The 17632-nt window shown below is 30.2% G+C and overlaps 2 protein-coding genes across 2 annotated transcripts in view; one reads left to right on the plus strand and one right to left on the minus strand.

The window, feature by feature from the left end:
• LOC112520503 (protein NRT1/ PTR FAMILY 2.7-like) overlaps positions 1–4373 on the minus strand; it is a 6198-nt gene extending 1825 nt beyond the window's left edge. Inside the window, exons 1-2 of the mRNA XM_025128947.1 lie at positions 4304–4373; positions 3433–4192 (exon numbers count right to left, since the gene is read on the minus strand). Coding sequence (XP_024984715.1) covers positions 3433–4192; positions 4304–4373 — 830 coding nt within the window. The remainder of the gene's footprint in view (positions 1–3432; positions 4193–4303) is intronic.
• A 5215-nt stretch (positions 4374–9588) lies between these two features.
• Positions 9589–17375, plus strand: LOC112519315 (tetraspanin-3-like). Its single transcript, XM_025127368.1, has 2 exons — positions 9589–10339; positions 16833–17375. The coding sequence occupies exons 1-2, from the start codon at positions 9827–9829 to the stop codon at positions 17178–17180; spliced, it is 861 nt and encodes a 286-aa protein (XP_024983136.1). The 5' UTR covers positions 9589–9826; the 3' UTR covers positions 17181–17375.
• Positions 17376–17632: the final 257 nt, after the last annotated feature.

The raw sequence follows: 17632 nt of genomic DNA on the forward strand, positions 1-17632 counted from the left end.
TAGAACTCAATAATTATCTTAATTATATTTTAGATTTTTTATATTTTAAAATGAGATGTTTATCCTCTATTTGATTATGTTTATCCGCAGTTAGTTACACGAATTCAAACATAGAGCTTTAATAAGTTGTACTTATGCACAATTTACTTGTAATCTTGAATTTTAAGTAATATGCATTAATAAACATTACTTTATGCATAAAAAAATATTTTTAAGAGTTTTTGTCAAATACTTCCTAATATAGTATAGATAAGAGTAAACAACGATTTTTATTCCTATAGTTTTGTGTTTATAACAATTTTCGTCCCTATGGTTTAAAAACTGCTTTTTTCGTTCTTGTGGTTTGCATCTTTTTTCGTTTTTCGTTTCTCAAATTAATTCTATTAAACTTCAACCATTAAATCAACGGCATTTCTGTCTTTTCTTATTTTATTTTATTTTTATTTTCTATTATAGATTATTTAACAATTGATTCAAAAATAATAATACATTTTAGTATCTAATATCATCCTATTATATTTAACATAAATAATTTTTAATAGAAAATAAAACAAAATAAGAAAAGACATAAATGCCCTTATTAATGGTTGAAATTTAACAGAATTACTCCAAGGGACAAAAAACGAAAAAAAAAATTGTAAACCACCACAACGAAAAAAAACACTTTTTAAATTATAGGGACGAAAATCGTCATCAACACCAAATCACGGAAACAAAAAACGTAGTTTACTCTTAATAATATAATTAATCGGGTGTCGTTATATTATTCTCTATATAAAAATATTATATTAAATTATAATTAGTGTAACAATCATGCATATGTCATTTTGTCTTCTTCCACAATTCCACATGAATAGATATGTGTTTTTAGAAGACAACAACCAACAAGTTTACAACATGATATAAATTGGATTACAAAATTACAACATTTTTTTTTTTGCAATTATATAATTTAATTAAAAGAAGGGTTTATTAATTATATACTTATTATGTGATTTTCATCTGTGTTGATGTGGTTGATGTGTTTATAAAAACATTTGTAATAGTTTTTAAAAAAAAACTAAATATTAAAATATTAAAAAAATTATAATCAACTTCAACAGCTTCTTCATTTTGAAAATAATGAATTGTAGATTTGGTTTCTGTGTTTTAATGTTTTTTTACCAGGGTCTCTGTAGCATGTTATTGTGGATTTGGTTCTTGTGGTATTCAATTTGTTTTGGTCATGGTTTCTCTTACTAACGTTATCGTTAACTTCGTTAAATCAAGGTTCATGTTAGCTTTTTTGTCTTTTTCTTACATTTTTATGTTCCCTCTCTCTCTCTCATACATACACACACACACACACACACATATATATATATATATATATATATATATAAAAAGACCGAGAGAGATGAGCGATCAAATGAAAACCACCCTCGTTTGTACAAACCATACAAATCACCCTCATACATCGATTTCATTGTTTAATCTTATGAAATTTTTTCTTGAAATTGTTTAATCTTGTGAAATTGTTTCATATAATACTTTTTTGATGAATTTGTTTCATATATGGTTATGAAATTGTTTCATATAATATTTAATGAAATTTTATATAAAACTGTTTCATGTATTTCTCTAAAATTAAAATAATGAAGATGATAATATCAATAATTAACACCCTCCACAATAAAAATGGTTAATCAACCTCTCATAATTAAAAAAAATGAACAAAATGAAAAATTATGATTGGTTGAATGAGATTTGCACGGTCTGTACAAATTGGATGGTTTTTATTTGAACACTCGTATATATATATATATATATATATATATATATATATATATTGGAGTTCATTTTTTTGTGGCTTTCTATGATTTTAGTGTTAAAATGTCGATAATAAATTTATTTATTACAATGATTGAAAAATAACAATAGAATTAGATCGTCTTTAGCATATTAATTTTTTTATTTAAACAAATCAAATCATAAAACCATATTTTATTTATTCGCTCTTAATAAAATATGATATGGTTTTATGATTTGATATGTTTAAATTAAAATATTAATTACATTAAATCAATAAAACCTTAACATTTTCCACCATTGCAATAAAACAATAAAATTAAATCATATTCAATATAATTAATTATATAATAATATCTTATTTTATTTATTTTGATATCGTTATATATGTGTGTGTGTAAAAATATATTTTTTATTTTATTATAGGATAAAAAATTACGCAAAAAGGCTAAAATGGTTCTTGATTTAACAGAGTTAACAAATGTGTTAGTCAGAGAAACAATGGCCAAGACAAATTGAATACCACAAGAACTAAGTACACAATAAACATACCATATTGACCTTAATAAAATAATTATCAAAACATAGGGACCAGATCCACAATTCACTCTTTATAAAATTACAATATTAATTATATTATTAAAATATAATATTTATTGTATTAAATATTAGTTTTCTCTTATATACTTTTAATTTCAAAGTTTTTATTAACGGAAATAAAATATAAAAAAGGGAAAATTTTGCACCAAAATGAAACCAACTTTCACTTGATTCCTATTTTGAGGAACCAACTTTTAAAATCGTCATTTTGGAGAACCAACTTGCACCTGATTTCTATTTTGGAGAACCAACTTGCAAAATAATTATAGAAAAATAAATAAAATTCGTTTTTTTTTTCCAAAATTTAATGCAATAAAATCTATTTCCATTTAAAATCTCGTTTTTTTTTAATTCAGATATCAAATTGAAGATTTTTTCAAAAAAAAAATCCAAATTATCACAATAAAAATTGTTTTTTACTAATGCAATAAAAAAATAAATTTAATAGAAAAAAATTAATTGATGCGATAAAAAATAAATATTAAATATCACATTCAAAAATTTTATATCTAACCAATCCGTATCAATATTAAAGTTTAAATCAAATTTGGCAAATCAAACCAAAAGTTTGATAGAGACCCTTAAATTACTTGTTACCTGTTCAACAGATCAACCAGACCATTAAATAAACAAAAAGTTTGATAAATACCCCTAAATGGCGATTTTAAAGTTGGTTCCTCAAAATAGGAATCAGGTGAAAGTTGGTTTCATTTTAGTGCAATTTTCCCTATAAAAACCGTAACTTTTTCATGATCAATTTTAAGGAGTTCTCTAAATTTGGATAAATGTTTTAGAATATCTTATATAATAAAAAACTTATTCATAATATTTATTTTCTTTATTTTAGAGAATCTGTTGAAAATATATATAATTAATAAAAGAAAGTATTTCATGTATATAATATAAATAAATTCTGATTTAAATAAATATAATTAAACCATATAAACTAATTTAATTGGTGATTAATTGTTTTATGAATAATTGGGTTATAAAAACAATTATATACAAAACGAAAAGAAAAAAAAACTTAGAGACGATGCTTACTTGAAGCTGGTTGTTGGAGTTATTCCTACTGGCTTTGTTCCTCCGGTATGTTTCTCTTGCCGGTAATCTTCACTTTTTAGTGATAGCACAACTTTCCTTTTCTGGAAAGCTGCAATCACAACACAAGTCAGCTCGGTAAACGGGCTGACATGTGGTTTTAGCATTCGATAGTATCGTTTGCCCAACAAAAAAATGGCTAAACCAATTACGTTAGCCATGACACATAGACCATACGCGAGTCCCCAGCTCACGTTATCTTCGATATAAATGATCCCAATCACACTAACAAGTGTCACAGCATACATGGTAAAGAAGTGCCAGTTAAAGAAAATCCCTTGGTGCTTCGGTTTATCGAACTGATCCGCTCCCATTGTGCCTAATGTGAACCGTGTACCCGCTAGCCCAACGCTCGAGAGAGCCAAGCTCGTGTACAAGATCGCGAGCTGCATTTTCGACGGGCCGACACAAAGACTCGATCCGGTTTCACATGGTGCGGGATATAACGGATCGAGTGTTGCGGTTAGGGTTAGTAGTATAATTCCCGCCAACGATATGAGAGACGAAACTGAAACGACCAAAAACGAGCCAAAAAAGGAGTCAGCGAATATGGCTCCAAGAATCGTAAACAGGGTAGTGCACCCGTTGACGATGTTTGTGATTTGAATAGCGTCGATGCTTCTGACATTAAACTCGTTGATCAAATACACGACAATATTGTTCTTCCATCCTCCAGCTGCCAGTGTCAACGCCGCCATGGTTGCTAGAATCAAATTGGAAAACAGATATATTTAATTATATTCAATAACGGATAAGATACAAACTCACAACCTGGTAAAATTAACCATATTTGAATTATAAACTTATGGATCACCTATGAGGAAAGGGAAGGTGACCCAGCCACCTTTGGTGGGTGCACCAGATGGCTCTGGTTCTACATCCATGGTTGCAGCCATATGTTCCAACTGGTTCAAGAATGCAAAGAGAAATGTGTGCATATTTTGGGTTAAATATAAGGAGAAAAATGGTAGGGCCTATCAATAATTTGGCATGGAGTTCAATTATTATAAACTACAAATTTGGTCCTTTGTGGTTTGTGGTTTGTCAAAAATAACCCCTTTTCGTGTCTGTAGTTTCAAAATTACAAGATGGTCATTATGGTTTGTAAGAAGTTCGGATTTGATCCTTTTCCCTAACGTTCGTTAAAAAGATTCTGTTAAATGAGAACTAATAAAAAACGACAACAACAAAAATCATATAAATCGATTTTGATTAGGCAAAAGACAAAACAGTTCGATAAAAAAACATAGATACCCTTGTTTAACGGATTATTTTAACGACAGTTAGATGGAGATTAAATTTAGACGTTTTCCAAACCATAATAACTATCTTGGAAAACTATAAGGACTAAAAATGTATTTTCGATAAAACATAGACACCAAATTTGTAGTTTAGTCATTGTTTTATTAAGGCCCCCACATGGAAACGTTAATGAATTTTTTATTAAACAAATATTGTTTGTTGACTTAAAAAAATTAATAGTCCAATATCTTATTGGATCAATAATTGAGTCATGGTTGTAAAACGTTACTTGGGTAAGTGTCGTTTACCAAATGCTTACTCGGATAATTGAACACCAAGTTATATTATTTTACCGGATGAATATGGTAAGTACCAAAAATCTTACACAATAAGAGCGAGATAAGAACCAAGTGTCTTACCTGGTAAGTGAGGGTGACGACTCTTACCATGATAAGCGCTTACTGGGTACATTGTTGCATATGATACCGTTTTGGTAGACTAAAATCTTACCCGGTAAGTAAATGATAGTGTTAAACTTTACCGGTAAGCGCTTACCGGTAAGTATTTGGTAAACGGCCCCTAAGTGTTTGTAGAATAAAGTCATTATATTTAAACACTGTTTGGTTGGTTTTTTAATTAGGTTTTGTATGTGTAAAGTTGTCTCTGTAAATTGATCTGTTTGTATAGATTGAAAAAGTTTTTTGTTTGGGATGATTTCTTAATGGATGGAATGAGCATTTTTTTGAATTGGTTGGGGGCATGTTCCGAAAAAACTTGTTTTTCTGCATAAAGCTTCTCCCTAGAAACTTACAAAAAAAATCATTTTTTATATCATTAAACCATTTCCAAACAGTCATGTATAGCTGAGCGAACAAGTTGTGAATCTCATTAAACTGCTAGAAAATAAATCTTTATTTATCTTATCGGGTAACATTCTTGATCATTAAAATGATTTGTTGTTAAATTTTTCTTACCATCAAGTGCTTATCGGGTAAGATTGTATGTCCTTGTTATACTTCTTACCGAGTAATATTTTAGGTCTTTGTCATATTCATCCAGTAAAATAAGTGATACATGTTAAATACTTACCTAGTAAGAATTTGGTAAACAACCCACCAATAATATGCAATATTATGTAAATACTAATGACATGGATATTAAAATGGGACCGATTGGGATCGGTTTGGGACCGGCGGGTTGAGACCGGTTACATTTTTCGTCAGAGAAAAGATCCGACCCGATTTTTCAAAAATATTATCGTTTTATTAACGATACCCAATAGCCATATGACCGTTTTTCCTCCATTTTTTGACTGTTTTTTTATCTCATTTATTTTCTATTCACTATATATAGTCATATAATGTATGGGGAAGATATCAACTCAAAAACGGTCACAATTTTTGCTATAATTCATGATTTTGACTCGTATTCTCGTAAAAACGTATTTCTTAAGTGTATTTAATTGACTCAATTGCATATATTTCAAGTGTGTTAGAATAACACTTTTGTATTTGTTTAAAAGAAATTGAAAAAAATAAATAAAAAATCGAATTTTAAAAAAAATACATAGGAACGGTTTGAACCCAGCCTGGGATCGGGACCGGTTCTCATAACCGGTTACAAAGTATCTTTATCGGGCCTTTGATTTTTGGTCGGGATCAAGACCGATTACACATGGACCGGTTACGATAATAGTGTTTGGGACTAAAACCGATTTTGACTCGATCCGAAATTTTTGACCATCTTTAATTCATCATATCATGACGAATCCTCATACCAACCCAAATAAGGCTTGAAAGCCCATTGGGCTCGTCTTTCAACATTGGTTCTTTAACACAAAATCAATTTACAACAGTTTAACAAATTTAATAGGAATAAGAGCTTATTCGATCAATTATATATGACTGTTTGATGTTGGTTTAATAATATAAAAAATAACGTATGTGGTAAGCTTCTAGGAAGAGTTTCATATAAAAAGTCAAGTTTTTTTTTTCAAAACCTACCTCACCTAGTTAAAAAACAGACTTATTTCATCTATGAAAAACTCTCTCAAACAAAAAACTTTTTTTCAATCTATACAAGCAGATTAATCAGGGCCGTCCCTTAGTATGTTAAATGTGAGATTTTGAACAGGGCCCTCGAAATTTTGGAGCCGAAATTTACATGTGATCAGAGTCTTTTATCGAACTGTATAAAGTTATAGCCGAAATTATTAAGTTCAAACCATTAATTGTTTTGTTTTATATTCAAATCATTGATGGTTTAGGTTTAGTTTCAGTTTCAGTTTCAGATTGTTAATCGTTTTAAGTTTAGCCCATTTTTGTTGTTAACATATATTCTTTTTTTATCTCATTTATGCAATGTAATCAAAAGTTTTAGATGTAGCAGAACCTCCAAAAAGATTGGAACGTCTTTGAGATTAATTCACACAGATAGTTTTATATATACATGACCTGATGAATTGATTTGGTAACAAAAAGTGCAAAAATGAGGTTCTTATAAGAACCTCCGTTAGAGATGCTCTTAAAACTCTTCAATAGTAGTTCTTGTAATAACTTTTTTTTGCGAGTCCCATTATTTTTTCAACATCAATAATATATACATATTAATAATTATTAGTTCTCAAAGTTATCACAATTTAATGGGTTCTCAAAAGAAAGTCGTTATATATAAGGTTGGGTTCCAGTGAGAAATAAAGTTATGGTAAGAAACATAATCATAAGGGTCGGTTTGCTTTTTTAATATTATCTTTTAATACCTCTGGAGTCTGAGAAGCGTAAGTTATGGTGAGAAGCGTTTGTTTTATTTTTAGAATAAAAGCTTAAAAGCTTTAAATGTCCTCTGAAATTTTAAGTGGTAAACGTATCCCTTAATACATCCTAATCCTAATCTGTCTCTATCAAAATGGTTCATATTTTGAGGGTTGGAAAAGATTTATTAGCAAAAACTATTTATCTTTGATATTTTTATAAATAAAAAACACTATGTATCTTTCATATATTTGCACTAGTTTGACTGATTCAAAATTTAGAATTCAGACGTAAAAACAAACAATCTTACTGATCCAAATTTCAGACTTCAGGACCACCTCTTATAAATCAGAAATGAAATTAGACTTCAGACGTCAGCACATTTTAAAAACAAACGTCACCTTACAAAAATTATATATTTTAATTTAGATTTATTTTGATTCATTATATAATTCGTCTTGTATCTAACTATAATTTGTCAAATTTTACATCTAACCATATATTATATAAAGGGTTTTCTAAATTTAATATAACAATCTCGCTATGAATCTTGTAAATAAAATTATCTAAAGGAATTATGCATTGAATTGCGTTTATTAAGAGGTTGTTTATTTACATTTTAATGGTTTCATTAAGAGACAGCCTCTGAATCTTTAATAGGTGAATCTTGTTTGACAACAAAAAAGTTTGTCTCTTAATGGTTCTAAAACCTCTGAATAATTTTGTATCTTGTGTCTCCCAACCATTAAACGCCCTAATTTTATTGTAAGCAATTATATTTCATTTTGCACTAGATCATGAGAGTTTCTTAATCATTATAATTATTTGATCATTCTGTATCCAACCATTCCATAACCGTCAAACAGCCCCTAAGAACTTTGAGATTCTTCATCATTGGTTATATGATATCCATGCAAGCAATTCTCTTGGGACGGAATATGTTTGTTGATTATGTGGATATCTTCAGGGTTGTTTGACAGTTGATGAATGGTTCGGTGCAGAATGATTAATAGACTATCATGATATAATGCAAAATGAAATATAATTGTTTGATAATCATTTACAACGAAATTAGGGCGTTGAATGGTTAAGTGAAACCCAAGATACAAAATCATTCAGAGAGTTTTAGAACTATTAAAAGACAGATTTTTTTTTTTTGCTAAACAAAATTCATCTCTTGACGATTCAGATGCTGCCTATTAATGAAACTATTAAAAGGTAAACAAACAACCACTTTGTGTTTGTGGACACATGTCAGCCGGCGTGTTCATTTTATTAGAACTTTAAACATTCTTGGTTCGAAAACTCCAATAACGACATGCTTGCACTTTAACTAAAAACGGTTCTCAACTTAACCGGTCTTCATTAACGTTCGCAAACGCATAGACCAATTTTTTAAAGATTTAAACTACAAAGGCCAAAACAGAAAGGAAATACAAACTATTGTGACCATCAATGTAATAAATGAACTACATGGACAATGAAATTTCTAACGAGGGACCAAAAATGTAATTTACTCATAAATTCAATATTTTGAGTAAGTTACGATTTTCATCCATGTGGTTGTTAATAATTTTTCATTTTTGGTCCTTATAGTTAGAAAATTGCGATTTTAATCTATATGGTTTGCATTGTTTTTTGTTATTTTCGTTGTTGAATTGAATTTATACCTTTAAATACAAGGGATCAAAACAGTAAAAAGTTGTAAATTATAAGAACGAAAATAACAATGAATCACATGATATTCTAACAATCCACTAAAAACGTAGGGGTTGTTTGTTTAGTTCTTAATAGTTTCATTAAGAGACAACATCTGAATCGTTAAGAAGTGAATCTTGTTTGGCACAAAAAAAGTTTGCGTCTTAATAATTCTAAAACCCTCTCAATGATTTTGTATCATGGATCTCCCTTAACCATTAAGAGCCCTAATTTCATTGTATACAATTACCAAACATTATGAGAGTCTCTTAATCATTATGACCACTTAATCATTTTGCACCAAACCATTCAACAATTGCCAAACAGCCCCGTAATTTAATTTAAAAAAAATAATATTAATTAAAAATTGAAGGTTTAAACCTAACGTAAATGAACTCATGACACGCCATCGACACAACAAGATATTTACATTTTCGCATTTATAAATTGACACATATACCCTCTTCCTTCTCCTCTTAACCCCACCATCCTATACCCATTATCGTCGTTTCACATCACACACGTTCCATACTTTCATCTTTGTACTCTTCCCTCCCACCTTATAAAAAAACCTCCTAAAACACCTACCATTCGCAAAATTTCAACATCAATTCGCAAAATCAGAAATTCGTTTGGGGATTGAAATCATGAGGACAAGCAATCATCTGATCGGTATGTTAAACTTCCTCACCTTCTTGTTATCAGTTCCAATTCTCGGTGGCGGAATTTGGCTGAGTACGCGAGCAAACAACACCGATTGTATGAGTTTCCTTCAGTGGCCGTTGATAGTCATCGGCGTCGCAATCATGGTGGTTTCACTCGCCGGATTCGCCGGCGCGTGTTACCGGAATACTTTCCTCATGTATCTTTACCTTTGGGCCATGTTCTTCATCATTGCTGTGCTTATCGGATTCGTGATATTCGCGTATGTGGTAACAGACAAAGGTTCAGGTCGAAGTGTACCGAATCGGGCTTATAGTGATTACTACTTACCGGATTATTCGGGTTGGTTGAAGGATCGGGTCGCCAGTGATAGTTATTGGCAGAAGATCAGTTCATGTGTTCGTGATTCGAAGGCGTGTAGGAAAACGGGTCGGCTTGTTGGTGGGTTTCCGGAGTCTTCCGACATGTATTTCCAGCGCAAGCTCAATCCTATCGAGGTTAGTAGCTTTATATACCCCTCTCTCTCTATATATATATATATAGATGTATGTGCACACCAATTTATATCAAGACGGTGTTTGTGATTGTTTGTAAAAACAACTTATTGATTTATTGTGGTGTGACATTGATAATAAGTATTTTTGAGTGTTTTGGATAAACAACTTATACCGGTGTTAAACCGGTAATAAAGAGTTTTTAATAAAGTTAAATCATTCTAACTTATAATAAGTTGACAACCATTTTTGTAAAAAAAAATATAAGGTTGTTTTAAATAAGCAATCTCAAACACCCTCTAAAATCAAGTAAAATTATAAATTATAAATATAGAATATAAGTTTTAACCTTAATAAGTGGTTGTTTGTTTACCTCATAATGGTTTCATTAAGAGGCAACTTCTGAATCTTTAAGAGGTAAATCGTGTTTGGCAAAAAAAAGTTTGTTTCTTAATGGTTCTAAAACCCTCTGAATGATTTTGTATCTTGGATCTAGGCGTGCTCACGGCCCGGGTTGATCGGTTTGGAGCCGTTTTAACAATTCAACTCAATGTTGGCGGTTTGAAAATTTTCAACCCAACCCAAACAAAAGTTCAACCCAACCCAACCTGTTCGGGTTGATCGGGCTGTGTTTAAACAATGTAAAATCACATAAAAATAAAGAAAACTTTCATTTAAAATACGACCGACCATTCAAGATAATATGCAAGTTCATCAAATATTTAGATATTAYAATAAAAATGTTTAARCCAAATGATAATACATCAATCAACAACAATAGTTTTAGACGTTTCCAACCCCGATGCTTTCGCTTTTTTGACGTTGAGGTTGGTCATGTCATGATTGTCATCTATAATTCAAAGCTAAAGTTAAGGTCGGGTTCATCGGGTTGTCAGATTTTTTTGGGCCTGACCTGATTCCAACCTAATAAGGTCGGGTTGGCTAATTTTTTTATCGATCAAGCATCGGGTTACCTCGGGTTGAGTTTTTTTTAAAAAAAATTTGGGTTGGGTTGGTCGGGTTTTTGATCACCCCTACCTGGATCTCCCTTAACCATTAAGAGCCCTACCAAACAATTATATTTCATTTTGCACTATATTATGAGAGCCTCTTAGTTATTCTAAACACTTAATCATCTTGTACAAAACCATTCAGCAATTGTCAAACAACCCCTAAGTTATTCCTCACACAAATGAACATTGGAATTTACTTTTTACATTCTCAATGTATAATTTGACCTCATTCCGACATGATAGTATTACTCATATTAATAAGTATTTGACAAAATTAGTAGTAAAAGGTGTCACTATATGCACCTCTATAACCGTCGGAATACTGTCAATTTATGTATTAAAAATGTAACAAATAAGTCTTTATATTGATTTTTTATGAGGAGAAAATTAAAAGATAGGATGTATTTAAAATGTAAAAAACAAAGGTGACACCTGGATGGAGTCATACGTGTAATTCTCTATAAAAAGATATAAAATACTAAAAGTAATTCAGTTGTAAAAAAATATAAAAAAGGGTGGCGATTGTTTAAGCTCTTTTAATATAACCTAAATTAAATTATTATATTATATTATAAAATTAAAAAGTAAAGATTTAATTTTGATAAATAAAAAAAATGAGAAAATTCGTATCCAATATAAAATTATTGATGGGGTGCAGTTGGTAAATTTGCACATGTTTGGGTAACTTCGTGGTGGATGCTGTGGCCGGCAATCCACGCGTCGCTGGCTTCAGATTTTTCTCTAATTTCTTTTGTTTTTAGAAACAGACTGATTTTTGAATTATTTTTTTAATAAATTATATAATAGGTTTAGGATTATCTGGACTTCTGTAGCCTCATCCGCGCATGTCATGCAGGTTTAAAAGGTATACACGTGTCTAACAGAGAACACGTTACTGAGGTCGACGTTTTTTTTATTTAAAGCATTCACAACATGTTTTTCGAAATTTCTCTAAAATATAAAATTAAAATCTTCAAAAAAAATTACAGATTTATCAGATTATAACATTAAAATATTGTTTATTTCTAAATATTATTTTTAAAGTTTTCTATTTTTGATGTCAATTGTTAAATCATTTTTAGGATGTTCTTCATATTTGGAGAAAATATTTTTCTTTCTCTTACTTTCTTCATTTTATAGATAGTTTTGAGAAAGCTGTTTTAACAAAATATTGGCTCAAAATTCCCATTTTCTCCAATTTTGAGAAACTGTTAGAGATGTTTTAAAGAACCAAAATGTTATATATTTGTATGACATTTTTATTTAAGAACCTATAAAATTATGATAATCTTAAAAATTAATGCATTGTATGCTATGTTATATAATTTTTATTTTATCTACGATTCAAATTTAATATATTGATTAACATATGTTTGTTTATACTGTGAACATTCTCTTATTCATTTTGGAAGAGAAAAGAATATGCCTTAATTGTTTTTTCTACAAAAAGGTATATTTACAATAAAAGATGCAATTTTTTAAGAAGTTTATTGATATAATTATATAATAAATATTTTTTATTATACAAATTACTTCAAAAAATTTATTAAAGTTCAATATAATTTTTGAGTTTTATGCGATCATTATTATCTTTAGGGTTCACAAAATTACTTGAAGTTTTAAAATTAGACTCTCATGCTAAAGTATTTTGGAGTTAGTTTATCTAGCAATAAGGTTTAGGGGCTGTTTACTAAATTTTTTATTAAGTTCTGTATAAATAAAATTATCCGTCCGAATAAATTTGTCTGTCTGGATAAATGGGTGTTGCTGTTTACTTTTTTTTTACCCGAATCAACAGTCTGAATAACATAAATTACCGATTTACCCCCTAATATTAATTATTTGAACATCAAAACAAAAAAATCATAAAGAGGCCGAAGATGAGGTGTTTTATATGGGAAGGAGGCGGTGCTTTAAATAAGGGGTAGATGTGTCATTTTTGTGGCTGAATGAGGATAACACACTATTTCTATCTGTACGAATAAGCCGTAAGTAAACAATCCAAATGAGTTGTGCGAATAAGCCATATAGACCAATAAGCCTAATTAAGCCGCAAGTAAACAACCCTTAGACTTTTGGGATCCTTATTTGAGATCACCGGTTCAAGTTTTGTAAGATCATTTGAGATTTTTTTGGCTGATTGGTCTTTAAAACCTTAATTTGGAGTTAGTTTGAAATCTGAAGTCTGAATTTTGTATGAACTGATGTAAACACTTTTTTCACCTATATGGTTAATTTTTTAAAAAAAAAAACCTTTACATTTATGGGTCGACTAAATATCTTGGTTTATTGTAGTGTATGGACTTAAGGAGTTTGATGGTCAATTTATTATTGGTTGACTATCGTAGGACGGTGGACCCTATTACTTGTCGGCAGTTTCAGTTGCGTCTCTGTGTCTGATGGTGGGTTTGTGAAAAATATATTTCTTGAACTCCAAAATACAAAGTTGTAAATAATTCAGGGACTGTTTTTGTAACTCGCGCAAACTCTTCTTCTCCACGCATAGTAGTTGACTTTAGAAATTTAAGAAAAAGTTACTCAACTATCTCGACGGCTGCTTTGTAATTTCTCTAATAGATTTTTTATTTTAAATATTTTACCGTTATTTTTCTTTTATAAATTTATAATTCTAATACATTTTTTTAAATATATTATAAAATAATATTATAATTCAACCTTCATCGATGGGATGAATAAAAAACTCATTTTTGTCTTTTTATTTTAGATTTTTAGAGAATTCTTTATATTTTTTAAATCATACAATAATAAAAATATTTGTGTTCACCTCAAAATTGAAGCATTGAGATTTTATTTGGTTGCTTGGTCAAAGTTGCAAAGGAAAGATCTCGAATCTCAACTACTCCTTTAACTTACCTTTGCATCTTCTCTTCTTTCAAGCCTTTACTTCACCCCATCACCATATCATTTTAAAAATAAATGCTTTATGGGTTTTTAAAGTTTTCAGTATTCCAGATATCGGTTTGTAACAACGACGTGTTTAAAATTGGTCTGGATTTTATCCGTTTAGTTGGGTATCATGTTGTAATCATGTATACGAGTACTAGAAACAAAGTATCTCATTTGCAATCGGGATTTTTTTTGACCAAATGGTCATTCCAGGTTACCGATGAATTCCAGCATCTATAAAAGTCAAATGTTCAAAATTACCATAAGTTTAAATGCATGTGAGCATTTACCTTATATAAATATTAGAAGGGTACTCGTGCAATGCGTCGAGACATATTTCCATTTCAATATTTCGTTTTTATTTTTTTTATCCATGTCGATATAATACGATTTTACATGGTTTTGAAAAAGAGATGATGTTTCTATTTTTGAATAAAATATAAATTTGAAAATATCATATAAAATTTGTACAAAATATATCAATATTAGTATCAAATTAACTATTTAAAAGTTCTTGTTGGTGTATATTTTTTTAATTCAAAATTATAATTATAATATAATTTAATGTAACGAACTAACTTAATTTAGGTTTAATAATATATTTTTTATAAAGATAATAATTAAGTATTCTGTTAGAACTCAATAATAATCCTAATTATATTTTAGATTTTTTATATTTTAAAATGAGATGTTTATCCTCTATCTGATAATGTTTATCCGCAGTTAGTTACACGAATTCAAACATAGAGCTTTAATAAGTTGTACTTATACACAATTTATTTGTAATCTTGAATTTTAAGTAATATGTATCAACAAACAGTACTTCATGCATAAAATGTTGTTTTTAAGATTTTTTTGTCAAATGCTTTATAATATAGCATAGATTATATACTTCAGAAAAATCGGATTTCTTCTGATTAACTTGGATATCCAATCCGCTATGCGAGCTGACTAATCCCAGGGCGACCACCTGTTTTGCGGGTAGTCCGGAGTCATTGCATTTGAGGATTTTTATTCTTCTATGGACTTAAACTCGAGATCTCCAGACACTTTTAACCTTTGAAGTCTAAGCTCAAACCAATCAGTAAACAATATCATTTTAATAGGGAGGATATTGAATATTTTTTCTCTATTTGGTTCGTAGATGGGTCCCTTGTCTTTTAAAGTATAGTATAGATCCAACATAAGTTTTGGGTAAGAGAAGGAGGGTAGGCAGTCCATTTATTCATCATAAATTATTTGACAATTAGGTGATAAAATTTCAAAATGTGTAATATGAGACTTTTTTGGCATCTTTTGGGGGTCATACAACAAGCAATAATTGTGTATTTATAATCGTAGAAGTTTACGTGGTCTACAGTTCAACGTTGTATCACGATTAAGTTACTATGATGAAATTTTACGACTAAACGAGTTTTATACTTATGAAATAAGCTGTATATGACGAAGTTGAACAACTTAATAGTAGACCAGATCCTATTATTGGTCATTTTATATGAAAATTACAGACGCTAGACACTTATTGTACATGTCTATCATATACATCAGTATTATTATTAAACTTATCGTCTTTTATCATATAATGTGTTTGAACTTTGAATGAATGCGTCATTTTATTCGAATTGTGTAGATGGGTGTGGACTTTGATCATTTTAACATAAGGTGTCCAACGTTTTACTGTTTTCAGTTACGATCCCTCAAGGCTTAGAGCATCACCAACATATATGCTTTATTTTTCTCTGTATTCTTCAAAATTTGGAGAGTTTTTTCATGTTCTCGTTTATTTAGAGAAGAGTTTTGTGCATCTGTTGGAACAGTTTTTTTTTTTTTTAAATCTTTCAAAATTTTTAAAATAACATAATTGTCAGAGATGTTCTAATTAATTAATTTAATCACTATATTTTGAGAAGATCCCATCAAGATCCATTATGACTATAGACCCACCCTTGCCTAGTAGTTGTCAATTATTAATGCAAATTATCGAAGTGGAAATCAATTTTTGATTTCAGACATGACTTTTGCTTTGAAATTTGCTTTATTAAAAAACGGCGTGCGGCGAAACTAACATTTTTGTTGGACAAGAATACATTTAAGTTGGATTAAAGGCTCGTAAAATCGTTCGATGTGTTTTTTTCTTCGTCAAATTTCATCATTTCGAGACATTTTAAAAAAAAAATTTGTTGGTTTCGAGAGACTTTTTCAGTTTTTCGGTTAATTTCGAAGGATTTCCCCCCTTTTTCCTATTGCTGTTTATTGTATTTTTTAATAGTGGAGCATCGTTCAAAAATTACGTTTGCACCTTTTATACCCCAAAAAGAAAATTTACTTGCAAAAATCGGTTGAACGGATTCTTCTAGGACCTTCATAGGTCCGCCCCTGAAGATTCCTAAGGGTATAGATGGAAATTTTTCTTAAGTCAAACTAAATGGTGGTTATATATGATCGTAAATATTTCCAATCGAAGATTCTATAAAATAATATGTAGAGTTTCAGTATGAACGATTTTCATGAAGTGGAATATATTATTTCGTTCTTATTATGTTTATCTAATTTTTTTGTTTGCTGATTTGTTACAGTCAGGATGTTGCAAACCACCAACTGAATGTGGGTTTTCGTATGTGAACGAGACTACATGGAACCCAATTAACACAGCCTTGGCGGTGAACAACCGTGATTGCCTCAGATGGAGCAACGACCAAGAGCAGTTGTGCTACGCCTGTAACTCGTGCAAAGCCGGTGTGTTGGCTGGCGTCAAGAAAAGTTGGAGGAAGGTATCGATTATCAACATCGTTGTTCTTGTTATCCTAGTCATTGCCTATGTTGTTGCTTGTGCTGCTTTTAGGAACAACAGAAGGATGGATAACGACGAACCTTACGGAGAAACCCGAATGGAAAAATCCCGACCTAGTTGGATACGCTTCTAGTTGCTCTCGGAGGGAGGGATTCGAGTGTTTCTCTTTGCTCGGTTTTTTGCTTTAGATTTTCTGTAAGTGTGTGTCTTTTAGACGGAAGATAGTTCATGTTGGTGGAGGGTCGGTTGTACGTACATATATTATTTGCATATCTTTTTGTAATATATCATATCTTTTGGAAAAATTAAAGTTATCGCTGTTGTTATCTTTTGGAAAAATTAAAGTATAGTTTTGAATATATATATATATATATATATATATCCTGAATATCCAACCCGTTATGCGAGCCCACTAATTTCAGGGCGATCATCTGCTTTGCAGATAGCCCGAAGTCACCGTATTTGAACCTCCGTGGCCACAAGGGGATTTTTATTTCTCTTTGTATTTGAATCTGGGACCTCCTAATACTTTTGACATTTGGAATCAAACTCAAACCAATCAAACATCACCCTTATGGTTAGTTT

This window comes from Cynara cardunculus (assembly GCF_001531365.2).
Source record: "Cynara cardunculus var. scolymus isolate 2C chromosome LG 10, CcrdV1, whole genome shotgun sequence".
Classification (NCBI taxonomy): Eukaryota; Viridiplantae; Streptophyta; class Magnoliopsida; order Asterales; family Asteraceae; genus Cynara; species Cynara cardunculus.

Excerpts from the sequence above, each read along its gene's own strand:
- LOC112519315 (XM_025127368.1), top strand. The coding sequence starts at position 9,827 with ATGAGGACAAGCAATCATCTGATCGGTATGTTAAACTTCCTCACCTTC. Across the intron at positions 10,340-16,832 it reads GCAAGCTCAATCCTATCGAG|TCAGGATGTTGCAAACCACC; the intron begins GTTAGTAGCTTT and ends GATTTGTTACAG.